General features: G+C 54.6%; 1 protein-coding gene across 2 annotated transcripts in view; it reads left to right on the top strand.

The window, feature by feature from the left end:
- The first annotated feature begins 2677 nt into the window (after positions 1 to 2677).
- The window catches only part of ANXA6 (annexin A6), a 39363-nt gene continuing 16020 nt past the window's right edge, over positions 2678 to 26020 (top strand). For both annotated transcript variants that reach the window (XM_034778618.1, XM_034778619.1), the window contains exons 1-15: positions 2678 to 2836; positions 9096 to 9154; positions 13473 to 13563; positions 14294 to 14388; positions 14775 to 14888; positions 15293 to 15383; positions 18223 to 18302; positions 18399 to 18455; positions 19208 to 19301; positions 20411 to 20506; positions 21760 to 21818; positions 22388 to 22510; positions 23219 to 23277; positions 24676 to 24754; positions 25855 to 25936. In XM_034778618.1, coding sequence (XP_034634509.1) covers positions 9137 to 9154; positions 13473 to 13563; positions 14294 to 14388; positions 14775 to 14888; positions 15293 to 15383; positions 18223 to 18302; positions 18399 to 18455; positions 19208 to 19301; positions 20411 to 20506; positions 21760 to 21818; positions 22388 to 22510; positions 23219 to 23277; positions 24676 to 24754; positions 25855 to 25936 — 1138 coding nt within the window. In that variant the 5' untranslated portion in view covers positions 2678 to 2836; positions 9096 to 9136. The remainder of the gene's footprint in view (positions 2837 to 9095; positions 9155 to 13472; positions 13564 to 14293; positions 14389 to 14774; positions 14889 to 15292; positions 15384 to 18222; positions 18303 to 18398; positions 18456 to 19207; positions 19302 to 20410; positions 20507 to 21759; positions 21819 to 22387; positions 22511 to 23218; positions 23278 to 24675; positions 24755 to 25854; positions 25937 to 26020) is intronic.

The raw sequence follows: 26020 nt of genomic DNA on the forward strand, positions 1-26020 counted from the left end.
CTGGGACCCTGAGACCACCACCCAGAGCTGAAGCCGAAGCCTGAGCAACTTAGCTATGCAGGGCCCCCTGTGGCCTGGGGACCCCCAAGCAATTGCCCTGCTTGCTATCCATTAACACCAGCCCTGGCTTTTATATGCAGAAAAACAGCTGTCGCGACACAGCTGGGCCGTGGAGTTTATTGTAACTGATGCATTTCAGTTTCAAATATAGGAATGGCCCCAAGCCCTCTATCTATGATCAGTGTGTTCACACTATTTCACAAGAGACTGAACCAATTTCCTGGCCGTTCATGATCAGGATGGAGCAAATATTTCCTTTAATGGGGGCACAGGTCTGCAGGCAAAAGACTTGTGCATGAACTCGTGCACCTCCTGCACATGCAAACTGTCTCCCTGCACGTGCAACGCAGGAACTGTTTGCACTGTCGTCTGTTTCATCCCTTGTGCTTTCTACACTGAGGCGAAAACCCCAGCAAATAGTCTGGAAGTGCCAAAGAAACACCCAGGGGGTGGTCGCACAACGGACTTCAGAAATGGACTCGCTATAGGGGCTATCTGCAATGGAGAGCAGCAGGCCCAGAACACACTTCTTGGAAAGAAATATAGGGCCTGATTCTCATTGACACTAAGGCAGTGGAGAGGCCTCAAAGCTGGCAGGCCTCTTTACCCTGCTCGAGTGGCGTAAAAGGGCCTTGGTGTGAATGAGAATCAGGCCCCTAGCGATTTCAATGGGAATCCTTTTCCTGCCCTTCTCTGGAGTCTGGCCAGACTTGTACCTTCGTGCCTGGGACCCTCTCTCAGCTGTTTGCGTTAGCTCTGGCAACTGCTGAGGGCTGGGCGCTCGCCATGTCATTTGAGTCTCTCTCTGGTAGAACCCAAGAGCCCCCTGATGTCGGAGCACGTCCTGCCAGCCAGGAACGGAGCCCCCACTACAGCATGGACCTCAGCTCCTTTGAATCCCAACAGGGCAATGCTGGCGGGATTGTTGGGTTAAAATCCCTGCTCCGGGAGCACGATCCCCCTCCTGAGGTTCTGCTGAAAGGTGCGAATGGCTGCCACCAGGTGAGCCTTTGACTTATTAAAGTCCAGGGGTGTGCCAAGCCCCTGCTTTCAGCCTCAGTGAAAGAGCAATGGTAGTAGGTAGTAAAACAGCTGCAGCGGATGGAGGCTAGGGTGCGAGGCACTAAAGTGCATGGCTAGGCCTGAGCAGAGCTAACCCAGGTAGATTAATAGGGGTTTCCGTAGAGGCAAGTGCAGAGTCTAGGGTAGACGATTGGTTTGCAGCCTTTGCAGGCTAGTTGGTTGGAGGCAGAACAACCTGTGAGCATGAGCCAGAAAGCAGAGACACATGGAGTTCCTTCGGCAGGCTGGAGCGGCAGACAGGGGGATTTCTGAGCAAGGAATCTGCCTGCTGCTGTTTCTTTCTACATCTCCTCTCGCTGTGGCTGCAGCAGCCCGGAGACGGAAATGGCTGCTGGAAACAGCGCCCAGGCAGGGGGCTTAGAAATGTCACAAGGTGCAAAGCACTGAAAATTGGAGGCCCCAGAGTTCCAGCTGCACACCCCGGAGCTGTGGTAACCCAGGCCTGGCACGTCACCAGGCAGCCATGGGTTACGCTAGGACCACATTCAAGTGAAGACTCTTAGTATCCATTATCAAGCCCAATTTGTAGGTGCTTGCAAATGGCTGAAAACCCTTCTTGGTGCCTGACCCGAGAGGCTGCTTCTTTCTCAGAGGAGAAGGAATTGGGCCTTTTATCTTTTCAGAAAGCACAAGGGAAAGGCACCATATATGGTCTGGCTCTTGCTAGATCTCTCCTCACTTATACGGAGGATGCATCCCTCTGCCCCTCCACTGTCCTGCTCTCTCCTCTCATTCACGCCCATGCGGTGCAATACTGAGGAGGCAAGTGACCACCAGAGGTGCTTGAGCTGGGAGCCCCCACAGTTCAATGGGGCAGGGCATTCTCCATCAAGCCCTGAAATTTGCTTCCCTCCATGGTGGGTCAGAGCCCGGCTTCCTTAGTTAACTTGCCTGCAGCCTGCGATTTCCCCTGAATTAGGGTCAGGGATGAGCTGATGGGGCAGAGGGGATCATCATGTTACAGTCATTGGTGGAGGTAGCTTAGTGGTGGCACTGGCAGTTTGATCTATATATGAAGAGCTTAATTGTGTGAAATGCTCTTGTGCTGAGGGGGTATAAGACTCATGCCATAAAACTGAAATAAGCGTTATCTCCAGTACGTGCCACATAATGCACATCACGAGACTGAGGGCAGTGGCATATGGCCGCTGTGAAAACCACCAGGGCTAGCCTTTCCCACCATGCTGTGCCCTACACGGCGGGGGGGGGGGGGGGGGGCTGGAGTCCTATCTCTGCAGCCTGGAGAGGCACCCAAGTTATCCCTCTCATTGTTCTTGTCCTGGTGCGTATAATGAGATGCACTACTGAGCTCCGCTCCCACTGGTGCAGCGAGATGGTGAGGCAGGAGCCGGATTATTTCTCTGACCCCTGTTGCCTTTTCTCAGGGAGGGTGACAGATGGCAGTTTGCTGGTGCACGTTCTTTCTCTAGTGCCATGGGCGAGGGCCGCTGAGGGCGAACCAGTGGCTCTCCTGGTGGCCCCAGCCTGGGAGGCCAGGGTGACACCCAGGGGCTAGCCCGGATTGGAAGGCTCTGGAGCGTGTGACGTCGCTCCACCGGAGGAGAGGAAACAGCTGCATTGCAACGAGGGCAGGCTGCACACTGCCATACCGAGCGCGGCTCTGCACAGCTCCTGGACTGTCTCACTGCAGGCTGAGAAAGGCTGCTCCGGGGAAGAGGCCTTGGCAGGACATGTAAGTCTGAGCCCGGGAAAAGGGTCGATCCTTAGTGAGAGGGGAAGCTGGAGAGTGCCAGGGCTGATTGCGGGGAAGGGGGTCTGGCAAGCCACTGGACTAAAGGCAAATCAATAGCCCCTCCTATGTGCATTGCAAAATGTTTGGCTTGCTGGTGAGTTTCAGGGTTATTTGCTCTTTAGAGTAAATTAATGATTATTTATTATTAATGAAAATCACCATAAGTCTACCTGGCACTCTCCAGACGGAGAGCAAGCCCCATTCCAATTCGCTGGGAGTTTGGGGGAAATGGGTAGCGTTTCTGTAACCAGAGATGGCTGGGAGCTAGTGGGTGTGTTCCGGGCCCCTTCCCCGAGGTGTCTGTGTGTGTGCAAAACCCAGCCACAAGGATAAGCCTTGCTTAGCTTTGCTTGTCCCAGTATTTGGGCAGACGACAGAAAAAGACAAAAATCCCAGTGACATACTCCTTGGGATATGGGTTACATCCGTGAACTTGGTTTGGGGAAAGCGGATTCCCAGGAAATTTTGCCCTCCTGTTTCATAAAACGTCCCGTGCAATAGTTATTTTATAATGTATATTTTTAAAAGATTCATTATCCGGCGGGGAGATGCTTGAGCTCTGGGACAGTTCTTGGGGAGCTGGGATCACTTGTCCTAAGGCTTAAGTTGAATTAAAAAAAACCAGACTGCACTGGATGTGTAGCGTCCCGGGTCTCTGTCTTCTGAGGTGGCTCGTGCATCTTTTTTTAACCCTCCCGATGTTTCATTTGCCGCCCTTTTAACGTGACGAGCCCCAAAGGGCTGGTGCAGGAGGTCCTGGAGACAACGCCCCGATTCCAGGGGGATGGGTAGAGCCTGTGGTTTCACTTTTGCTCCGCGAATGACTTTCTGAAAACCCCCTCCTGTCTAAAGCAGAAGTAAACCCCTCCTGAGGCTGGCAGAGTGTGTTCTCACAATACCGCTGCCAGCCTGCAAGCTTTCAGAATAACCCCTAGGCCTCTTGTCTCTCTGTCCATGCTGCACCCTGGCATGAATCTGCAGGGCTGGGAAGAATGTAAAACCAAAGCCCTGCTGCTTAAAGGAGCCGTGCAAAGGTGGGCCAGGCTGGCCGGGGCCGTGAATCCGTCAATAAAACACAGGGGCTGTGGCTGGCCTGTGCACCACGGCTTTCACTGGCCCTTTTGGGGAAAAGGAGCTCAGGACAATTATCCTGCCACTGTACCGAGGATTTAAAGGATGTGGGGAGGGGCTGCTGAGTGCCCAGAGACCCTGGATGCAACAGCAGAGAGCTCTCCGCTCTGGTAAATTATTTATTAGGTGCTGTGAGAAAATCCCTATAAGCTCTCCTAAAGCATAATGAGCAGTGAATCCTTTTGTCCGCCCAAGAGCCGGCAAACATGGACACACCGGCACCGCCTCCCAGATCCCCCCCTCCCGCCCCCGGCCATCAGGGCTTTCCGTTAATTCCCTTGGTCTAGGTCGCTTTTCCTGGTGTTCAGCAATCAGGGAATGTGCTGCGCTTGCCAGGAGAGGCGGCAGCCCGAATGGTCGTGTGGGGCCAGCCCCCCAAGTAGGGGTCCCGTCTGCCCCTGACGTGCTGCAGGCGCGAGGCTGTGCGGCACAACGGCGCGTTGACTATTTCATCCCCCATTGGCCTGTCTTTGGCTTCCAATGAGTGGCCCAAGTGGGGATTGGCTCTTGTCGTTGGGTCTTTGCATAGCTGGACCTTGCCTAGGCAGTTGTCATGGGAGAGGCGCCTCCCCTAGGGCCAGGAGGACCAGGAGCATGTTAAAAAGCAGTGCTGGATGGAGCTGTGGTGACTCCGGCATGGCCTGCTCCCATCCAAGAACGGGGATAATGCGGAAGGCCAGCTGCAACCCTGAGCAGCTGTTCGTTCCAGTGAGGTGGTGTTGCCCCAGAGGGGATCCAGGTGCTGTCGGGAGTTATCAGACCCCAGTGAGATGAATTTGGCTGTGTCTGTTGCACATTTCTCTGGGGCTGCATGCAAAGCTGGGAGCCAGACCCGGGCAGGTGATCTGTATCAGAGGAAGTCAGGCAGGAAGCTTTCATAGGGTACAAGTCTCTTCATTTCCTCGCTGCAGTATTCACAAGCAGCCCCCTCCCCCACCCAGGGCCCCGGGGAGGGGCCCCATCTATGCAAGTACCCTCACACAACGCCACCCCCGCATAGCTCTACCCCTCCTGGAGCTGTGGCAGGTGCTGGCCACCCTTTGCAAAGCCTGTCAGTTCAGCTGCTCTGGACCCTGAGCCCTGCACGTTCCTGGTATTTCACTCTCTGGGCTTGCTGGCTTCAGCATTTGTGGATAAAAGCCCGGGTTTTGGAGCTGGCCCTGAGAAAATATGGCAGGCGATGAGTCTCAGTGAAAGCCCACGTCAGCACCGCCCTGGGCCTGGCCAGTGCAGACTAGCAAAACGGCAGAGTTCTGTGCCTCTTGGCCAGTTCGTGGTCAGACAGCGCAGCGCGTGCTGCTGGAGGCTAAGGGGTGACTCCGGCTGGTTTTTGGATCCCTGCCCTGCAGCCAGACTGCAATGCAGGGCCAGGCTGTCAGCCAGGAGCCAGCCAGGCCTCTTCCTGCGAGCCGCGCTCTCTCATTGGAGATCTGAGCTGTGCGCTCTCCACCCCCGCCAGACATTTCTCTCCCACCCTCTCTGGGCAGAGCTGCAACCAAGAGGGTGCCTTCAGAAAGAGGATAGGAAAGCAAAGGGGGCTGAAGAGGCCGCCGAGTTTCGCAGCAGAGCATAAGAATCATAAGGAATTCTCAGAATCACAAGTAAAACTGTGACGATGCCGGATGCTTCTGTAGCATCTCAAAGCACTTCATTCATGTTTGGAGAGCACTGCAACGCTCTCCGGAGACCATACTGTTATCACCATTTTAGCAGGGGGGAAACTGAGGCACGGAGGAGGTTAAGTGACTTGCCTGGGGTCACCCAGGAAGTCGGTGGCAGTCAGTCAAGAAGAGAACCCAGGACTTCTGACTCCTCGCCTCATGAGGAACAATGAGGCAAGCCCACCCTTCCTGCTGCCCCTGGAGATGATTGTGGTGTCCGAAATCCAGCCGGACGACCTCTCCACAGGCTCTTCTGGGGCAGTGCGGGAGAAGAGCCTCCTGTTTGAATGCAGTTCGCTTTGGCCGTGCGCACACAGGCTTTGGGGAAGTGAACAGGATGGAAAGTGAAATGTATCCAACGTATGTTTTTGAAAAGTGCTCCCAGCCCGAATTGCTGCTCTGGGGCTTTGCCAGGATTGAATTTTCCTGCAACATGGCGCATTGGCTCCAGGAAGTTGCGGGTGGATACGAGTTGTCCCGAGACCCGATGGGTGTCAGATAACACTCAATAGACTCATTCATTTCCAGGCTCCGTTATCCAGCTGCTTCTCTCCCTCCATCATCCTCTGCTTCTCTCTAGTCCCGAGGAAAATGAAAATGGCTCCCCCTCTTTGGTGAATCTCCCCCTTGGGGGGACGGGGTGTCCGTTGCCTGGTGACCGGCAGTGACTTTAGCGGTGAGGGCTTGTTTCCGTTGGTGTAAAATCTATCTTAAAGTAGGAGTAGGATGCGCTGCCATGGAAACCGAGGTGTATTTCCTTGGTTCGGGTCTCTGTATGTCTCTGGCATCCGGCTTGATTTCTAGTCTAGATGGAGTGAGGGGCCCGTGAGAGGGAGCTGCACAGCGCGCTGCAGACCTTGAAATGTGGCACTTGGTTCTAGCCCCGGGCTCCCCGGAGAAATAAGGGACTGATTGAAGCTGAGGTGGGATTCTGTCTCTCGAGGGCCTGCGGGATGAAATGGTGAACAGGGAGCGAACCAGCTGCTCTCTAGAACGCAGCGCAGCCCCATCCCGCCCTGCCAGGTCTCTGAACACAACACCCCACCTCAGGGGGTCTGGATTGTGAGGTCGTCACTTGTAGCAGGGGCTTCCTCCGTCAGGCATTGACCTCTGCTGCTGCCTCAGTTTCCCTTCTCCCCCTGGTAAGCATCCCACTGCAGGCGTAGTCACAATAACCCTCCCCTGCTGGGAGTTTGGCTTCTTAACAGCGTTCAACACACAAGCCATCCACCCAGCCTCCGGTGCGTCACAACCTTTGGTGTAGGGCTCTTCGCTCTGTCCCTGATGAGGCTTTCCCCCCATGGGCCTGCTCTCCCCTAACCTCTCCTCTCCAGCTCCTGCCCCCTGCAGGCTTGTGTTTGTTGGGACTTCTGCCTGGGAGCTCTGGAGAGCCCTCTCCAGCCTGCTCTCTCTCTCACACGGGCCCCCTATACGCTGTAGCCTGGGACTCACTTGCCCCATTTGTGCCAAACCAGGCGAGACTGAGCCCAACTCTCTTGTGTTCTGAAAGGGCCAGCATTGGAACTGGTGCTCTGGGACGTGTATGTACCCGGGGGCCACTGCCCTGCTCCCCCAGCCAACCCTGTCTCCCTGGATGGCTCTCCGGCTGGCAGGGTTGCCCCAAGATTTTGTAAGATGTGTCTGAGTGTCTTGCGATATCTCTGGGGCCAGCGCAGCATCCTCTCCTCGTGGGGATGCAGCCCCTGGGCTGTGGACGCTATCGCAGTGCAAAGGAGGATGATATGCGAGCTGAGCTCACCACAGGGCGATGCCAAGCCAAGATGGCATGACGTTGTTCCAGAGGAAAATGTCTCTGAGACGGTTGGCGTTCCGCTGGCTCCTAATATCAAGTGCTGTCCATATCGAGCCCGATTCTGAGGTCCACGCTCAGGCAAACTCCGGTTGACTTCAAGGACTTTGGAAAAACGGCTGAGCAGGCCAGGATCCGGCCTTCGGTTTCCACTCCTGATGATCCTGGGCTTGAACGGGGCTTAGATCCCACATGAAACCTGTCTGCTGGGATGGTGGGTGGCTTTCTTGGGAGAAGCCAAGCACTGGAATAGCAGGGGGTGGCGCAGGCCAGGCCTGAGATGCGTTGGCAGAATCCTGGAGGGGAAGCTTGTTCAGCGCTGCCTGCTCTGTACCTGTCCAGAGCAATTCGTTCCTCCCCTAGAGGCGTTCTCCAGTAAATGACGTAGGTAAGAGAGAACAGCTGGGAAAGCAGAGGGAGAGGAGAATACAAGGTGACTGGAGCAGGAATAGGGGAACTTTTGTATTCATGGCAAAAGCTGAATCTTCCTGACATGCTCCTGTGGGGTCCGACTGTTTTATTGTAACACCTGTTGCCATAGCAGTGCCGAGGTTTAATTACAGCAAGATGAAAACACACAGGGCCTGATCCAGAGTCCATTGAATTCAGTGGGAAACTTTCCATTGACTTCAATGGGCTTTGGGTTGGGCCCATCACCTACGTAAATTAGTGCCAGCAGAAGGAGGTCTTAAAAATTGAACTGGGCCATGACAGTAACTTGTCGCCAGCAAAGCGATGGAGACTGAGCGTCTGACAAGAGACAGAACACCCCGCAGCGATCAGCCAGGGACAAAGCTGCCATGGGCCGTTGTGTGATGCTGCCCAAACATGGGCTCTGGGGAGGGATCATCTCCCGCCAGCCATGGAGAGCTCAACCCTAGGAAGCAACAGCAAGAGAATCTCAACCACTCAGGATGCAGAGAGGGAGAGGAGGTCTCCTAGGTAACCAGGTCTCCTGCCATTCGGTGCAAGACTTCAGTGCTCTGTGCTGAAAAGCCAGTTGCTCTAGCAGGCTTTCCATTGGGGAGTGGGCTGTCAATGGCAACGTTCCCCAGGGACCACGCTCTGCGCCTTGCTGACTCAAGTGCAACTTACTTTGTGTTTCTTCCTTCCCTCCTGTCCCCTTCCTGTGTCTGTCTGTGCCAGGCTGCCTGGCGCGGAGCAGAACGCCAGGGACCGAGAGCGAAGCAAAACGGGCTGCAGAAAACTGCTGCTCTCACTGGTGAATGCGGATTTCTTGGAACGCTGCTCCATGTGCCAGCGCATGGCAGCAGGATTTCTGCCCGCCAGGTCTATCAATACATGCAGAATGGCTCTAGGGAAGAGAGGGGATAAAGGGCAGGGAAAATCTGCGCAGCATCTCTGCCCGACAGAGGCATCCGTGCCCTGTAGCAACTGTATTGTGTGTGTGAGCTTGGCCAAGCCTCGGATAGGGGCCAATAAAGGACATAACGGACCAAACGTCTGGCCTCGGTTACGCCGGTGTAAATCTGGAGTGGATCCCCTGACTCCGAATTTACATTGCTGTGACTGAGAGCACAACCCCCACCAAAGTCATAAAGGACATTTTGCCTGACGTTTTTCTTTTCTTCTGCAGCTTCCTCTTCCTCCTCCCTCGTTGATTCTGACCCAGAAGCCATGGCGCCCACAAGCAAGGTACGGTACTAGCTCTAGCCCACGGGACATGTCGTAGCACTGGTTACCTCCTGCCGACTCCTCTACAGAAATGGAGAGGCTCAGGGATCCCCCGTGCACCATTTTGTCCTTGGGACAGATTCACTGGTTCACTCCAGGGGTTTTGTGCCTCTCTGGCAATGTAAAGCAGCCAGTCCTGGCTTAAAGGATTGGCTACCAAGAGTCCATCCCATATTTTGCCAGGGGGCCATGTTAGTGAAGCTAACAGGTTGGTACAATCCACCGACCCAGTTCATAATTCTTGCCATGGTGGTACTGGGTAACTCAGGACTTCTGCTCAGGGTGGGGGCAGTTTCTTTGTAAGGCTGAGAAGCAGGAAAGCAACCACAAGTTTGGCAGCTGGCGTTGCTTTTCATCCACGAGTCATGAGGCTTGAGATCTTGCTGACAGACACTGTTTATGGTGTTTCGTCCTTCGGCTAGCACTCTGTGTAAACACAAAGCAGAGGCACCGGACGATCCAAATGGTTGTGATCTGAGTGGGGCTGGGAAGAAAGACAGAGGGAAACACAGATGGAAAAAAAGAACTAGTAGGAAAAGAAAGAAAGAAAGAAAGAAAGAAAGAAAGAAAGAAAGAAAGAAAGAAAGAAAAAGAAAGGAAAGGAAAAATAGAAGAAAAAAGGGGGGGCGAGGGAGTCAGGAGCCTCTGTGGGGACAAAAGAAGTGGCGTGTAGCACAAACTTCTCATTCACCCCAGGGAGGTTATAGATCAGACCAGTTCATGGCCTTCAGCCCAGATTCTGGTCTCAGCCACCGCAGTGTAAATCCGGAGCAACTTCCCAGAAACCGAAGGACTGACTCCTGATTCACACTGGTCTAATGGGGATCACAGCCTGGTCCCACTTCCCTGGTTTTCCAAGCAAGTGGTGCAACCCCTGTTTTTAAAATGCCGGGGGTGACGGTTGTGGCTGGATGCCAGGCGGTTGCTGGAAGCTCGAGAAGTTCTAATCCAGAGCTTGTTGCCAAACCTTTTGTTGTAGTGTAGACAGGGGGAAGAGGGGGGCGAGTGTGAGCGAAGGGAAGGGTCACCACCACTCCTCTAGCCTGGAGCAGGGACAGCCATCTGGGGGAGACCTTTAACAGCCACAGGTGGGGGCTGTTTGCTACAAACCCTGCACTTATATCGGATTGGGGGAAGGGTCCTTCTGCCTGCTCGGCCCCGTCCTTAGTGGGCACTTCAGCGATCCCACTACGTCCCAGCCTGGCCTCTCATCCTGCCTAGAGGAAACCGATCTGGCAACTCCCCTGAAGGAGAACAACTCCGTTCTGCTAAGAGAGCAAGTCCCTTCGCCCTCTGCCATCTGGCAGCTCCATTAGCAAACACCCACGCACTGCCGCGCTCCAGGGGGGCGGAGGGGTGGAAAATCCCATCTCTGGTGTCAGTGAGGTCTGCATGCACCCTCGCCTGTCACTGCTGGAGGGCTCCTGCCACCTGATCCCTCGCAGCCCCCATGTGCATCTGGGGCTGGCGCTTCTTCCCGCTGCAACGCACCCAGGAGCCACTGGTCAGCGTGTGTTATGTCTCCCTGTTGGTGCCCGCTCCACAAAAGGTGTGAGTCTGTTAGAGCCCCTCGCTGGACAGCCTGGCTCCTGAGCTCAGGCTGCAAGGCCTTGTGCTCCTGGATCGAGAGGTTCAATCCCAGTGCTGGCCAAGATGGTGGCTGTCACACTGGCAAAGGGTCAGCACCGCTCCCCTCCCTGGGGGTGTCCAGGTGTCCCCGCAGGACATGTGGGTGGGAAGCTGGCGTTCTCTCATCTCATCCACTGGGGAAGTCTTGTCCCCAAAACAGGGGAAGTCCCTTAAAGCGACAGACAAATATTCACGCTGTAAAGAAAGTGACCCCCCCCTCCCCGAGAGAGAGGTGGCAAGAGCATAGGGTGCTGGGCAGTGAGCATGTGCACCCAGGGATCACTGGGCCCAGGGTGGATGCTGAGGCTGTGTGAGGAGGAGTGAAGCTGTGTAGGGAATTCGACTTCCACGGAGCTGCCTGCCTATTTATAGCATCAAGGGCTCCAGCTGTCTAGAGGCCGATGTGACTCAGAAGTGGGGGATGGGAGCAGGAGGGAGTCTTATAGCCTATGCACTAAATAAAACAGCTGAGGAATTGGGGGGGGAAGAAGGAAGGCAGTCCCCCAGGCTCATTCCCAGCCAGGCAGGAATGGGAGTGGGGGATGTTATTGCCCCAGAAAGCTCACTACTAGCATGGAGCAGCCTCTGCTTCCCCTCCCCCCATTCAGTGCCAAAGGGGCCCTCCAGTCCTACTAAGTGCGTATATATACAGCACAGTTTCGGGCTCCTGCATTTTGTTCCCAGCTCCGCTACTGATGCGCTGTGCAGCCTTGCCCATGGCACTTTGCCTCTCTGTGGCTCTGTTTCTCCACCGGGCTCAGAGTGGTGTGGCTGTGAGGGTGAACAGGTTAATGTTTGTAAAGCACATTGGGACTATGAAGTGTCCTGTCAGTGCTGGGTACGATTAAACCTCTGCCCGAGTGGTGGGTGCTGAGTGTGCCCCTGCCAGGGTGATCTATGCCACCCCAGGCAGAAAGAAGTTCTGCTGGTACCTGATTAGCCACCCGATGGGCCCCTGCTCTGAGCTCTCCCCTGAGATAAGTCTCCACAGAGAACACGCCCCACCCACACACATTCTGCGGGAGCCGGTGACAAGTGACTCCTTTGCCGGTGGCTTGGCCTTGTAACGTTTATTCACGTCTCTCCAAAGCATTTGTGCGGGAAGCGGCTCACACAGGGAATAAGGGACCTCAGGATCTTTGTTACGGGAAAGCAGGGATAAAGCCGTGCCCTGCCGATGAATCACCCGCAACATGATCCTGCCCTAGCAGCAGGGAGAGTGATCGGCTTCTCTTATTAGCCGTGCCAGAGACTGTGCACACAGCCAGAGCAGAGGTGCTCTAAAAACAGGCTCACGGTCTCCTGCTTGAGTCACCAGCCCCTACTGCCTCCCCACACTCTAGCAAAAGCGATGCTACTGCTTGCTTTTTGAAGAGCTGCTTCTCCCTGCTGTGGTCTCTCTTCAGTTCCTTGAACTGAACCATTGTGGTGGTTGAGTGAGTGCTGCTAATCGGGTGTCATATCTGCTGTCCAGTAGGGCCTCAGCTGTTTACAGTGGTCCTGCTTCCGTGCTCCCGCACAAGCTCTTTTGTAGATGATTCTGCCTCTGTGATGGCTGATTCAGCGCTGGGCTGAGAGGAAGGCGTCGGTGGCTAAAAATTAGCCAGGCACCGGGGCTCCGCTCTCCCCGGCGGCCGGAGCCGGAGCACCGCGCCGCCTCCCTCCAGGTGCCGCCCCAAGCACAAGCTTGGTGGGCTGGTGCCTGGAGCCGGCCCTGCACCTAGTCTAGGATCCCATCGCTGACCTCAGCCAGTAATAGATGCTTCAGAGGAAGGTGCGTGAAACCTCATAGGAGTGATGGGACAACCTGCCCCTCAGGGAGCCTCCTCTCAACCCCCCGTGGATGGAGGCTGGCATCTCTCCAAAGCATTTTGTTTTTGAGGGTTCCCTAGAACAACTCTGGCTGGGCCTGCCATCCAAATCGATGGCCAAGCCCGCCTGGTTAGTTGTGCTAGAACTGCAGAGCAGCCGCGCACACTGGAGCAGCTAGGACTGCAGAGACTAAGGGTGAAGGGAGGATCCTGGGGTCTGATCCCTGTGGTTAGAGCAGGTCCAGCTGCCTCAGGGGCCCGGAGCTCAGATGATTGCCGCACCGTTGGCTGCTGGCTGGGCTGAGCTGTTTCGCTCCGGAGAAGGGCCAGGCTGGAGCAGAAACAAAGGCCAGGCTCCATCAGGGCACAGGGAGGTAACTCGTCTGGGATGCCCCCAGCTGTTGGTGGATCTGGGCCCCCTGTGGAGGCTGGGTGAGAAGCCCAGTGGTGGAATTCAGTGGTGGCTGGGTGGATCAGATGTTGGGTTTGCCCCACGCATTCACATTGCCGCCCTCGTAGATTCATAGATTCTAGGACTGCAAGGGACCTCGAGAGGTCATCGAGTCCAGTCCCCTGCCCGCATGGCAGGACCAAATACTGTCTAGACCATCCCTGATAGACATTTATCTAACCTACTCTTAAATATCTCCAGAGATGGAGATTCCACAACCTCCCTAGGCAATTTATTCCAGTGTTTAACCACCCTGACAGTTAGGAACTTTTTCCTGATGTCCAACCTAGACCTCCCTAGGCATGACCTCATGCCAGCTCTGGCCAGGCGGTGGAGAGGAGCCTCCAGCTGGCGCTTCCCAATTTGTTTTCTTGTTTCCTCTCTCTAGGCTGGCAGGTACAGGGGCTCCGTGAAGGAGTTCCCGAACTTCAACGCGAGCCAGGATGCAGAGGCGCTGTACAACGCTATGAAGGGATTCGGTGCGTACTTTCCACTGCCGCCGCGCTATGGGCCCAGTCCAGTGTCCGTTGTTAGTGGCTTTGGAGCAGGCCTTGTGCTGGCATTCTGGGGCGGCATGGCCGGGTGGGAGCGGAATGGAGGGGTGACACTGGATGCCCTGATCGTCCCTTTTCTGATGGCAAGGGAGAGCATTAGCGGGAGAAGGCCATGAAAGCCTCTCCTAGCCCTTCAGTATTGCCCCCTCCGGTGCTTCATCACCTCCCTGTGCCTCCATGTAATTGGTAAACGAGGACGCACAGGGCATGTGTTTTCAGGGCACTGCTGCCTGTTTTTGTAGGGTGCTGGAGTGGCTTCATGATGCACCAACAGCCTTCCTATGGGAAATGTCCCATGGCTTATCTTGGTGGGGGGAAGAGGCAGGCAGAAGGCACAGCGCTTCAGTCCGGATCTGACCTGGGACAGTCTCTGGTGCCCCAGTGCAGGATCTCCACGGGGAGAACGAGTGATTGGGGCATTCCCTGTGCTAGTGTGCTATGCCCCCCCTTCCCCAGTGATGTCCCTGAGACCAATCAGTCCATTACCCTGGTCCCAGGTAGACCAGCCGTGGATGGGTGCGCCCTGGTCGCAGCTCTCTGTCCTACCAACTCCAGCACAGAGCTGGAATCCGCTTCTGGTCCAGGCAAAGCTGGATCTTAGAGCAGACCCAAATCTAGGCAGTGGGACGAGGGTGACTGACGTGTCTCCCTGCAGGCAGTGACAAGGAGGCCATACTGGACCTGATAACGTCCAGGAACAACAAGCAGAGAATCGAGATCAGCCAGGCCTACAAATCGCTCTACGGAAAGGTAACTCCAGAGAATCGGACGGTGACACATCCTGCTCTGTGATCTGCAGGAGAGGGAGACTTTGCTGCATCCTCCAAACCAGAGCATGCAGGGTGTACAGCCCCCTGCTTCTCCCTGTCCCTGCCTGACTGGCAACGGGCACACAAAGCAAAGCAAAATCATTGGGAAAATTCACTAGCTAATGGCAGGGTGGGAAAAATCCTTCCGATACCCATGGCCAGCCCGGACTCTGCCAGCAGCCCTGCTGAGAAGGTCATGACCTCCTCCCAAACAGCTAAGGAGGCTGTCTTAATAAGTCCTTTCTCCCAGAGAGTCTGCCATTCATGGATCCTTCTCTCTCTCTCTCTCTCTCTCTCCTCGTACTCCCTTCTGTGCCCGGTGGCCAGGACCTGATCGCAGACCTGAAGCGGGAGCTGACGGGGAAATTTGAGAGACTGATTGTGGGTCTGATGCGGCCCCTGGCATACTTTGATGCCAAGGAGATTAAAGACGCCCTTCAGGTAAGGGGCAGGAAAGGGCACGCTCTGACCATCCTGGAATACAGTATGAGCTACACCAGGGGTTCTCAAACTGGGGGTGGGGACCCTTAGAGGGTCGCGAGGTTATTACGTGGGGGGTCACGAGTTGTCAGCTTCCACCCCAAACCCCGCTTCGCCTCCAGCATTTATAATAGTGTTAAATATGTAAAAAAGTGTTTTTAGTTGATAAGGGGGGTCACACTCAGATGCTTGCTGTGTGAAAGGGGTCACCTGTACTATAGCCTAGCTCTGGCTACCCCCTCTAAGGGCGGGTGTTCTTATCCCCGCTCCCCGACGCAGTCCCCCAGAGGCTGCCCTTCTCGGCTGATACCCACCTGGCGTCAGCATGTGACATCTCACGCGGTGGTTGTGTTTCCTGCCTGCAGGGCATTGGCACCGACGAGAAATGCCTGATTGAGATCCTGGCATCCCGGACCAACCAGCAGATACACAACCTGGTGGAAGCCTACAGAGACGGTTAGCATGGGGGACAAGGGCGTCCCGGCTTCTCTGGGGCCAGGAGGCCAGCAGTCACTGCCCTGTGGGCAGGGGAGGATTTAAGTCAGATGGGGCACAGGTTCACCAGAACTAGAATATCCCCCAATAGCCTCTTTCTCTGTGTTTCCCCCTCCGCTGCTCCTGAGATGGACTCCTCCACTCCAGACTCTGTGCATGCTTCTCGGGGGCACCTGCCTGCATCCTCGCCCGTGGGTGGGAGAAGGCCTTGCACTTCCCAAATGTTGATGTTGCCTTTGTACTCAGCTTTCTGATTGGTGCTGGGCAGCTGGAGTTAGAGAAGCGAAAAATCTTTCTTTGAGAAGAGAACTGATTTTTAGACAAAGGAAATGCAGTAGATCGAATCTGCGTGGATGTTAGGAAGGCATTTGATACAGTTTCACATAGGAAACTATTAATTAAATTGGAGAAAACGGGGATTAATAGGAGAACTGAAAGTTGGATAAAGAAGTGGTTAAAGAGCAGACTACAATGGGTCGTGCTGAAAGGTCAACTCTCAGGCTGGAGGGAGGTTACTAGTGGCGTTCTCAGGGATCAGTCTTGGGACCAATCTTATTCAACATTTTTATTACTGACTTGGGCACAAAAAGCGGAAGTGTGCTAATAAAATGTGCAGATGACACAAAGTTGGGAGGTATTGCCAATATGGAGGAGAACGGGAGTATCATACAAGAAGATCTGGATGACCTTGTAAACTGGAGTAATAGAAATGGGATGATATTTAATAGTGCAAAGTGCAAGGTCATGCATTTAGGGATTAACGAGAATTTTTGCTATAAAATGGGGATTTATCAGTTGGAAGTGACAGAGGAGGAGAAAGACCTGAGTGTATTTGTTGATCCCAGGAGGATGACTATGAGCTGTCAATGTGATGCGGCCGTGAAAAAGGCTAACACGGTCCTGGGGTGCATCAGGCAAGGTAGAAACAGGGAAGTGTTAGTACCATTATATAAGGTACTGGTGAGACCTCATCTGGAATGCTGTGTGCAGTTCTGATCTCCCATGTTTAAGAAAGAGGAATTCAGTCTAGAACAGGTGCAGAGAAGGGCTACTAGGATGATCAGAGGAATGGAAAACCTACCTTATGAGAGGAGACTCAAAGAGTTTGGATTGTTTAAGTGGTTCTCGAACTGTGAGTCGGGACCCCAAAGTGGGTTGCGACCCTGTTTTAATGGGGTCGCCATGGCTGGCTTAGACTTGTTGGGGGCCAGGGCTGAAGCCTGATTCCATTCACGCAGGGCAGAAGCCAAAGCCTGAGGGCTTTTCAGCCCTGGGCAGCGGGGCTCAGGTTACAGGCCTCCTGCCTGGGACTGAAGCCCTTTGGCTTTGCCCCCACCCCCACCTAGGACGATGGGGCTCAGGCGGGCTCAGACTTCGGTCCCCCCTCTTGGGGTCGTGTAGTAATTTGTCAGAAGGGGGTCGCGGTGCGATGAAGTTTGAGAACCCCTTTAGCCTAACCAAAAGAAGGCTGAGGGGAAATAGGATTGCTCTCTATAAATACCTCAGAGCGACAAATACCAGGGAGGGAGAGGAGTTATTTAAGTTAAGTACCAATGTGGACCCAAGAACAAATGGATATAAACTGACCATCAACAAGTTTAGGCTTGAAATTAGGTGAAGGCTTCTATCCATCAGAGGAGTGAAGTTCTGGAGCAGCCTCCCAAGGGGAGTAGTGGGGGCCAAAAACCTAACTGGCTTCAAGACTGAGCTTGATAAATGTATGGAGGGGATGGTATGACAGGACTGCCTACAATGGTGTGGCCTGTCAGTGACTGCCTGTAGCAAAAATCCCCAACGGCTGGAGACGGGACACTAGCTGGGGAGGGCTCTGAATTACTACAGAGAATTCTGTCTCGGTATCTTCCTGGTGGGTTTTGCCCACATGCTCGGGGTCTATCTGATCACCAGATTTGGGGTGAGGAAGGAATTTTCCCCTGGGCCAGATTGGTAGAGACCCTGGTGGTTTTTTCACTTCCTCTGCAGCATGGGGCAGGGGGTCACTTGCAGATTTAAAATGTGAATTCTCTGGAACTTGAAGTCTTTAAACCATGATTGGAGGAAGTCAGTAACTCAGCCAGAGGTTAGGGGTTTATCACAGGAGTGGCTGGGTGAGGTTCTGTGGCCTGCGACGTGCAGGAGGTCAGACTAGATGATCACGATGGTCCCTTCTGACTTTAGTAAGAGTAGCTGAGTAAGAATATACACTTCCATTTTAAACCTAACCAGTGTCCCTTAAGTGACTTCCCACAAGATGTCAGAACATGTTAGTATTGGAGCTGAGTGGGTCTACTATTTACTTAATTTTCTTTCTTGATATAGGAATTAGATACAGTGCTCCTGTCAGAGAATTTCTAAGTTATTAACTGCAAAAATAAATAAATAGAGTTTTCAGTTGCCTAAGTAGCTCTTGGAATCATGGTTAAAGTTGTCCCTTCCCCCCCAAAAAACCTGAAATGGTGCCCCTGTTGGCAGGCACAGAATTTGCCCCCCTCCCATGCACAGCGCCATTGGCTTGACTGGAGCCGCCCCCCAAAAAGTCAAACTATGGTGATGGGGCTGTGGGGGCGAGGGGAGTTGTTGGCAGGGGGCAGTGCCTCTGAAATGGGTTTGGCTTGTTTGGGGCTTGCTGTGAAAGGCAGTGCAGCTTTGATTGCATCTGAGAGAGGGGTGGCATGCTGGACAGCAGCTCCACATACGTCCTTTGAACCCGGGGTCTGGATCCTGGGAGCCTTGTGTTGGGCTCCGGCCTGACCTGAATACAGACCTGAGGTGCTTTCCATTTTCCTTTCCAACGCTCCAGCCTACGAGAGGGAGCTGGAGGCAGATGTCCTGGGAGACACCTCGGGTCACTTCAAGAAGATGCTCGTTGTTTTGCTTCAGGTACGTTGATCTGTCCGCCCCTCCCCATTCCCCCCTGTCTGTCCGCTGCCCTCATTCCTCTGTGACTGAGGCACTGGTCTCTCGTCTCTGATGCAGGGCACGCGGGAGGAGGACGATGTCGTGAGCGAGGACCTGGTGGAGCAGGATGCCAAGGTAAGTGTCGCTGAACTGAGACGGCTCACTTCCCTGGCAGGAAGAATGATGGGTCAGAATGAGCTTTTCATGGCACTGGCTGCATCCCCAGCTGGTTCAGATCGGAGCGACGCTGATTTATACCAGCCGAGAACCTGGCCCCTCCGACTTCAGTTTTAAGCACATTTTTTGTAGTTTATTCATTGCTCTGCTATGTGTCTGGGCAGCTAGAAAGGGGCCCAAAGCCCTGGCTGCGAACACCCCATACTGGAAAAGTTCAGCTCTGACTTCTGGAGCTCAGGCCAGGTTTATCACCCCTTCTTACAGCGTTTGAGAGGCCGTGTGGACAAGAGCCACCCAGGAGCTGCTTTCGAACTGAGTAGAAAGCTTCACAAACACACATGGCTGTGACCCAAACAGGATATGAACCTAAGTCTCCACACACACACACACACACACACACACTCGCTCTCTTCCAGCCATGTGCTCTTGCACGGTTGTAACTGTTTTTACTGCACACAGACACAGTGAGATATGGCGGGGGGAAGGAAGACAAGACAAATCAGATTTTGAATTGATAACGTCCCTATAGATGAAGTCAGTTAAACAAATGATCGAGCCTGAGACGGGGAAGGAGCTTTGTCTTTTGTAAGCAGTGGCATTAGGGTTTGGAGCTGGCACTGAAGGCAGGTGTTGAGCGTGTTCGTTCTGGGTTCAGGATTTTAGCACTCTCTGACTCTGGGCTTTTGCTGCTGTTTTCGCCTTTCTGCAAGGATCTTTTGGAAGCTGGCGACCTGAAGTGGGGCACAGACGAGGCCCAGTTCATCTACATCCTGGGAAACCGAAGCAAACAGCATCTCCGCCTGGGTAAGCTGTTTTCAAAGTGATCATAAGATCGCCAAACCACAAAGCAGCTAGCTAGTTCTTGCAGATTCTGTGTGGACATGCCAGCCAGTCTGGCTTTCGCCATCTGGTGGTCACGCCTGGGAAGGACAAGTAACCGTTTTCCATGAGATCTAATGAATTTTGAGGGGGGAAACTCCGGTGCCCATTCCATCTCTGGCAAAATCTTATCGGGCTGTTGCTGGGGGAGCCCTGAATGCTCCTTTTCATCTTCTCTCAGGCCTCATGGCTGCAATAACTTGTTCACCCCAAGGGATTTTGTTTCTGTAGACATGCTTCGTAGCTTTCATTATTGTCATTGGTGCCTCTGCTGATTAAAACCCACATCATTTAAGGTAGTTGCCTTAAAAGCAGACTTGCTGTGAAAGTAGTGGAGTAAACCAGCCACTGGCTGGCCGCCTTCATGCAGTAGTGTCTGAATGACTCGCAATCTGGCTAATGCACAAAGGAGGGGAGTGCACCTGTCTGACCCATTGGTGAGTGGGTGTTACAGGCAGTGGAGCCATTTGTATAGTGGGGGTGCTGCGAGCCACTGAACATAACTGTAAACCCTGCATATGATGGAAACCACTTCAAGCCGGGGAGTGCAGGTTACAGGGACCTTCTATGCTGGTACACAGAGGCTATGAGTTGTTACAGCCCCAAGCCATAGAGTTTGGGGGTTTTAGCTCAAGCTGTAGGAGCCCACGCGTTTAGTTCTGGAGGTCCCCGGTTCAATCCCCAGCGTGTCAGCTGAAGATTTCAGGTGGCCAACACACTCTTGGTGGCCAATGGGGGAGCATCACGGGGAAGAGCTGCAACCGTGGCATATGGCAGTGAAGAGAAAACACAACAGATTAGTTCCTCCTCTCACCCTCCCACGCAGCCACGGGCAGGGTTCCTGAGAACAGCCGGACGCTCTGCCGCCTCTTGCCAGCCAAACACCTAAAAGGCAATAATCCCTGCCTCTGAGAGCCCCCAACATGCAGAGTGGTGTCTGCTCCCCCACAAAGACGCTGGCCTCCAATTCCCCCGCCTCTGGGCCATGCCAGTGTGGCTTGTGACGGGGCCTCTCTCCTGCTTTCACCCCACAGTCTTTGACGAGTATCTGAAGATTTCCGGGAAGCCCATCGAGGACAGCATCCGGGGCGAGCTGTCTGGGGACATTGAGAAGCTGATGATGGCAGTGGGTGAGCTGGTGCTGTCTGGTGGAGGGGCAGGGCCGGAGGAGACGCTCGCACCAAAAGGGTCAAACGGGGGGACTTAAAGTGAAGGGCCCGTCTCCAAATCTCTGAAGAAGAGACCTGAGCACTTACCGATACCGTGATTCCGCTGACGACACCTGGTGCTCTGCACCTCTCAGAAATGGGCCACTTTTATTTAGGTGCCTTAACATGGATTATGGGGCCTACTCCAAAGCCCACTGAAATCCATGGCAGAATTCCTGATGGTATCAATGGGCTTTAGATCAGGCCCCAGGTGTCCATCTTGAGGCACCCAAGTTTGAAAATTTCACACTAATCCCTGTGGAAAAACACAGACTGGGTCCCCCCATGTATACGAATGTGGGACTTGCCCGACTGCATGAGGTCAGGGTCTGTCAAGTCTGGTGTCCTGTCTCGGAAAGAGATTCTGGGTGGACAATCGTTGGTGCTAAAACGTGTAACGTTCCCCTGAGCGTGCAGGGAATGGCTGGAGAGCCCCGGACGGCGGAGAGGAGCCTGCAGCGAGGCTGACTCGTGGAAATATATGCAAACCCCTGCTGTGTCACCGGGCCAGCTCCGCGCTGTGCGTGTAAATGCAAGCCCAAATCCTGCAGTCCTCCTTCAGTCCGTACCCCTGTTATTGTAGAGGGTAAGGAAGGAGGAAGAGCTGGGAGGGTCCCATGTCTACAGGAGTTACCTGTAATCTGCAACAGGAAAATAGAGCGCCAAGATTTGACCCACCATTAAAAAGACCTTTTCCGGCTATTACATCACAGCAGCATCTGCGATGCTCATTTCTCTCTAACTAGATTAGCCAACAGCTGCGACATCTGAGGCATCACAATACAGTAACTCATCCTGGCTCTTTAGTGGTGACCACTGTCCTGTAGGTGGGTTACAATACACCTTAGAGGGAGACCACTGTCCTGCGGGTGGGTTACAATACACCTTAGAGGGAGCCTCGGGAATTATACTTGGACAGGAGGAAAACAGACACGGTACAGGGGAAACTGGGGGTGGGTTAGGGAGCAGCATCTAATGTGGTGTTGGAGGTGTGGGGAAGAGACCGAGAGCCTGGAAGATTTGAAGGAGCCAGCCGTGCCCTGAGCTGGAGTGCTGTGGTTAGAAGGGCTAAGGAAACCACTCTGCTCTGCTGGCCAATGGGGAGCCCTGTCTGTCGGGGTCACTGGACTCTTGTGACTCTTCTTGTTTTTTCACCTTCATTGTTTCTCCTGCAGTGAAGTGCATCCGGAGCACCCCAGAGTATTTTGCTGAAAGGCTCTACAAGGCCATGAAGGTGAGTGGTGCAGGACGTTCTCAGGAGCCCAGGCTCTGCAGGTGCTGTGTCAGGGAAACCCCACTAGCGAGGCATGAACCCCGTTTCCTTTAGTCCGTGAGAGACATGGGGCTCTCTCTTCCGGGCGCAGGCCTGGCAGGGTTCTAACACCCGGGCATGGGCAGGGAGAGTTCAGCAGAGCGTGGGACAGAGGGGTGGGAACAGTCTGGGCAGATTCATTCTGGCCATGAAAATCCAAGCCCAAGCTAACGTAATGACACTGTTGCTCTCCTCTGAAACTGCGCTCTAGGAGAAGATTGCAGAGCTCCAGAGGAATTAACCTTTCAGGGGCTTGGGGACAAGCAGTGTGAATGAGCAGAGATTCTGCCAATGGGCCACGGGGACATTGACTAGCTGGCATTAGGCTGGTTTCGCGAGTTACTGGGAGCCCAGCTGGGTGACCAGTGCAGAGAGAACCGCCCGTCCAGGGTTTCGCCTCTTTCTGAGCTGGCGAATTGTCTGCAGACAAGTTGTGACTTTCTGGCATGATTGTGTGGCTAAGCCGTGGCCTGTGGGGCCATCCGTTCCAGGGGCTGGGGACCAAGGACAACACGCTGATCCGCGTCATGGTCTCCCGCAGCGAGATCGACATGCTGGATATCCGGGAAGTGTTCAGGACCAAGTACGAGAAGTCCCTGCACAGCATGATTAAGGTAAAAGGAGGGCACTGCCGGGAGAATACCCAGTAATTCAGCTTTGATCCCAACCACATACGTAAGGAAGACACGTGGGGCCAGGGAATCCCATCCTCTCCCCATCTTTTGACAGTGTGAGGAGGGGCGGCAGGGAGCTGGGCTTGGAAAACCAACAGGAGAACATTGGGGAGCTGTTGGGGTTGATTTTGGCTTTGTGAAAAGCTCTTGTCAGCCTCTTCTCTGACGCGCAGAATCCCTTAATCCCCACTCGCTGCTGAGGCATCTTTAGGGAGAGACTCTCCGATGCTCCCTGGAATCGTCCCTCAGGCATTTTTGGAAGGCTCTGACTAGATTTTTTTCCCCTCCTGGTCTGGACACCCCCAGAACTGCAGTGAGTTCTGGGGTTCCACCGCCCCCAGCTGGCTAAAGCTCCTTCTAATATGTTACCAAACTGATTTGTTCCTGAATCCACAGTGTGGTGGATGGTGGCACCCCAAGCGGCCCCCCTCTGCCTTGTGCCCTGGCTTCCTTTGGAGAATGCAGCCAGGAAATCCCCTCCCACTCATGAGCTACTTTGTGAGACCCAGCGTCACGCCCCTCTCCGCCCAGGGGAAGCACATGACCTGCTCAAGCTAGACAACCCCGGCTGGGGCCTGGCTCCGCGATGTGGCTAGAGGTCTGCCCTGTGCACGCATGTGGTTTTAGCCTCTGCCTCTTCCTTTGCAGGACGACACGTCCGGCGAGTACAAGAAGGCCCTGCTGAAGCTGTGTGGGGGAGATGATGAGTAAGCATTCCTGCCACGCCCGCTGCCTACCTTGTACTGTCCCGCCAGCGTCCCCCGGGGTCTATGGGGAGGCCAGACTCTAGGCTCTCCAGCCTCCTTGACTGGAGCTCCGTCTGGGGCCCTGTTGGAGGGTTTCCACTGCAGTCCAGGGAAAGGCACGGAGCGCTGGTCTGGTGCCAAAGTGGAGCATCCACATCATGGGCATGATCCTCTGTCACTGACGTCAATAGGAGCAGGTCCCGTAGTCCACATGGTCAGCACAACCAGAGGGGTTATAATCCTGTCCCAATCCCCTCATTCCCCCTCCGCGCCCCCAATTGTTGCCTCTAGAGGCCCCTGTCAGACATTGGCTTTGGGGGAAGCCCCAACTGAGCTGAAGCATTTGTAGCTGCCCGGTCCGTGGGCTAGAGGGAGCTGCTGAAGGGGTGCCGTGGTATCCCGTATCTCCAGCTTGCACTGGGACGGGACCCCCTCCACATCTGCAGCTGAGTCACTCTCCCGCTGGTGACGTGCCAGCGCGAAACAGCCTCCTTTCATAGGAACTGCCCCTGAACGCAGCTGTAAAAACCCAACCCAGCTCCCCCCACCCTGCAGGGACAGGGCCATTGTCCAATCACATGTGAGCCCCAGCCTTGTTCACAGTCCTGCGGTCCCCCCGTGGCACCCGATCGCTGCCAGCTGGGGGAAGGCAGGGACGCGAACGGAGGAGCACAGCAGATGCAGGATATGGACTAGAGTGGGTCCCATGCTGTAAGCAATGGTGGGGGGAATGCTTTGTCCTTGTCCCCCCAGTGCTGGGCGCAAGGAGCAGAGAAACCTCCCTGCCCTGTTCCCGGCCCACCGATCGCTCAGGTTATGGAGCCAACGCCTCGTCACCTACCAGTGTCCCAGAGCGCAGGGAAGCAGCTGAACCGGCGATGCAGTGCACCCCGAGTCATGGCAATGCTAGCGTGAAAAACACCTCTGCCCCCAAGGCTCAACTCACCCGCCCCATCCGGTCGCTTTATCCTGACAATGCACAAAAGCCCCACTATTGTCTCAGCAGCTCTGGGTCACGCTAAGATTCAGGCTGTGGGGAAAGGGCTGCAGATTTGGGTTGGGATGCTGGCTGATCTGTCCTGAGGGGCATTTAGGGACTGGGTTAGAGTGGCGGCTGATTTGCCCCCAGGGGCATTAGGAACTGAATTGCAGTGTCAGCTGATTTGGCTTGGGGGCATTAGAGATCGGGTGATGGTGTCGGCTGGTTTGACTTGGGGGCATTAGAGATCGGGTGATGGTGTGGGCTGTTCTGGCGTGGGATCACTCAGCGGTTGGGTTATGGTGCTGGCTGATCTGTCCTGCGTTGGTGAGTTCCCCAGTTGCTCACTGTCCTTGACGTCCTATCCCCTCCCATTTCAGCGCCGCAGGTGAGTTCTTCCCTGAAGCTGCGCAGGTGGCCTATCGGATGTGGGAGCTTAGTGCAGTGGCTAAAGTAGAGGTCAGAACCCACTCCAATCCCTCCTCCTCTGCTCCCTGCTAGCTTGGAAATCACAGCTTCCTCCCTCTGCGCGCTGGCACCTTCTAACTGGCTGCTGCCCTGGCCAATCAGACGTCTGTACCATGCATATTAACACGAGGTTTCCCTTGAGGTTCTGATTTCCAGTGATGAGTTAACCCCGGAAGTGCTGGATGCTCTTCCCCCCACGCCGCAGCAGCACGTGTATCTGCTAACACATGTTGCTAACACTGAAATGCAAGCCTGGTGGATCCTGCTGGGTGCTGGTGCTGTCCAGTGCCATGTCAGCACCGTACACGGCGTGCAATCTGGAGCTTGGCTTCAGTGCCTCACGGAGGTCTCCTGCACATGCAGCAGTGGGGCTCAAGGGGCCTTGTGTTCACCACATTAATGGTGTTGCACTGATGAGACATCCCAGGGCTCTGGGGGGGGGAGGGGAGAAGGTGATGGGGATGGACACCCTGGGGAATGGCAGCGCGGCAGATCTTCTAGGAACCTTTTGCAGATCTTGTGTGTGTGACCAGGGGGCTCAGTCCCCAGCAGCGAGGCTTCAAGGAGCCCCCTGGGAATGTTGCCTGGCAGAGTATTAGATGAGGAGCAGGGTTGGGTTGGGTGGCAAGGACCTTCCCAGCCCAGTCAGCCTGTGGAGGGGCACGGACGGCTCTGTTCCTGTTGGTGGGAGCTGCATGAGGACACCCGAGGGTAGAATTTGGCCTAATGAGGGAGGGGAAAGACTTTCATCCCCTTTGTGCTGCTGATTCCTGGTTCTCAGCTCTGTCCCTTTGCCTGGCGTGTGAGGTGGTGAAGCCCAGTCTGGCTCTCGTGCAGCATGAGGCGAGGATGGTATTTATACAAGCAACAGCGCCTCCTCTTCAGGGCTTCTTGGCTATTTCCTTCCCGGGGGGCCAGTATCTGGACACTGCTGGCTCAGCATCCACACCCCCACCCCCACCTGCTTTCTAATCCCACTAGCTGCTTTGCCTCTGGCTTGCTGGTTAACACGCCTTCTCCCTCTGTTTCTTCTCCTCTCCTGGCCCAGTGGGCTTCTGGATTTAATCTAAAACCTCTTAACCTTTCTGCAGCTGAGAGGAACCATGCGCCCGGCTGCAGACTTTAATGCTGACGGTGACGCAAAGGTGCTGAGGAAGGCAATGAAGGGACTTGGTAAGTAGGACACTGTGGGCCCTGGTGGAAGGTGAGCGGCCCTATCTCCTCTGTCTTATGGGGAAATGTTCCTCTCCCCAGTGG

The sequence above is a fragment of the Trachemys scripta genome, chromosome 8 (genome assembly GCF_013100865.1).
Source record: "Trachemys scripta elegans isolate TJP31775 chromosome 8, CAS_Tse_1.0, whole genome shotgun sequence".
In the NCBI taxonomy this organism is placed as follows: Eukaryota; Metazoa; Chordata; order Testudines; family Emydidae; genus Trachemys; species Trachemys scripta.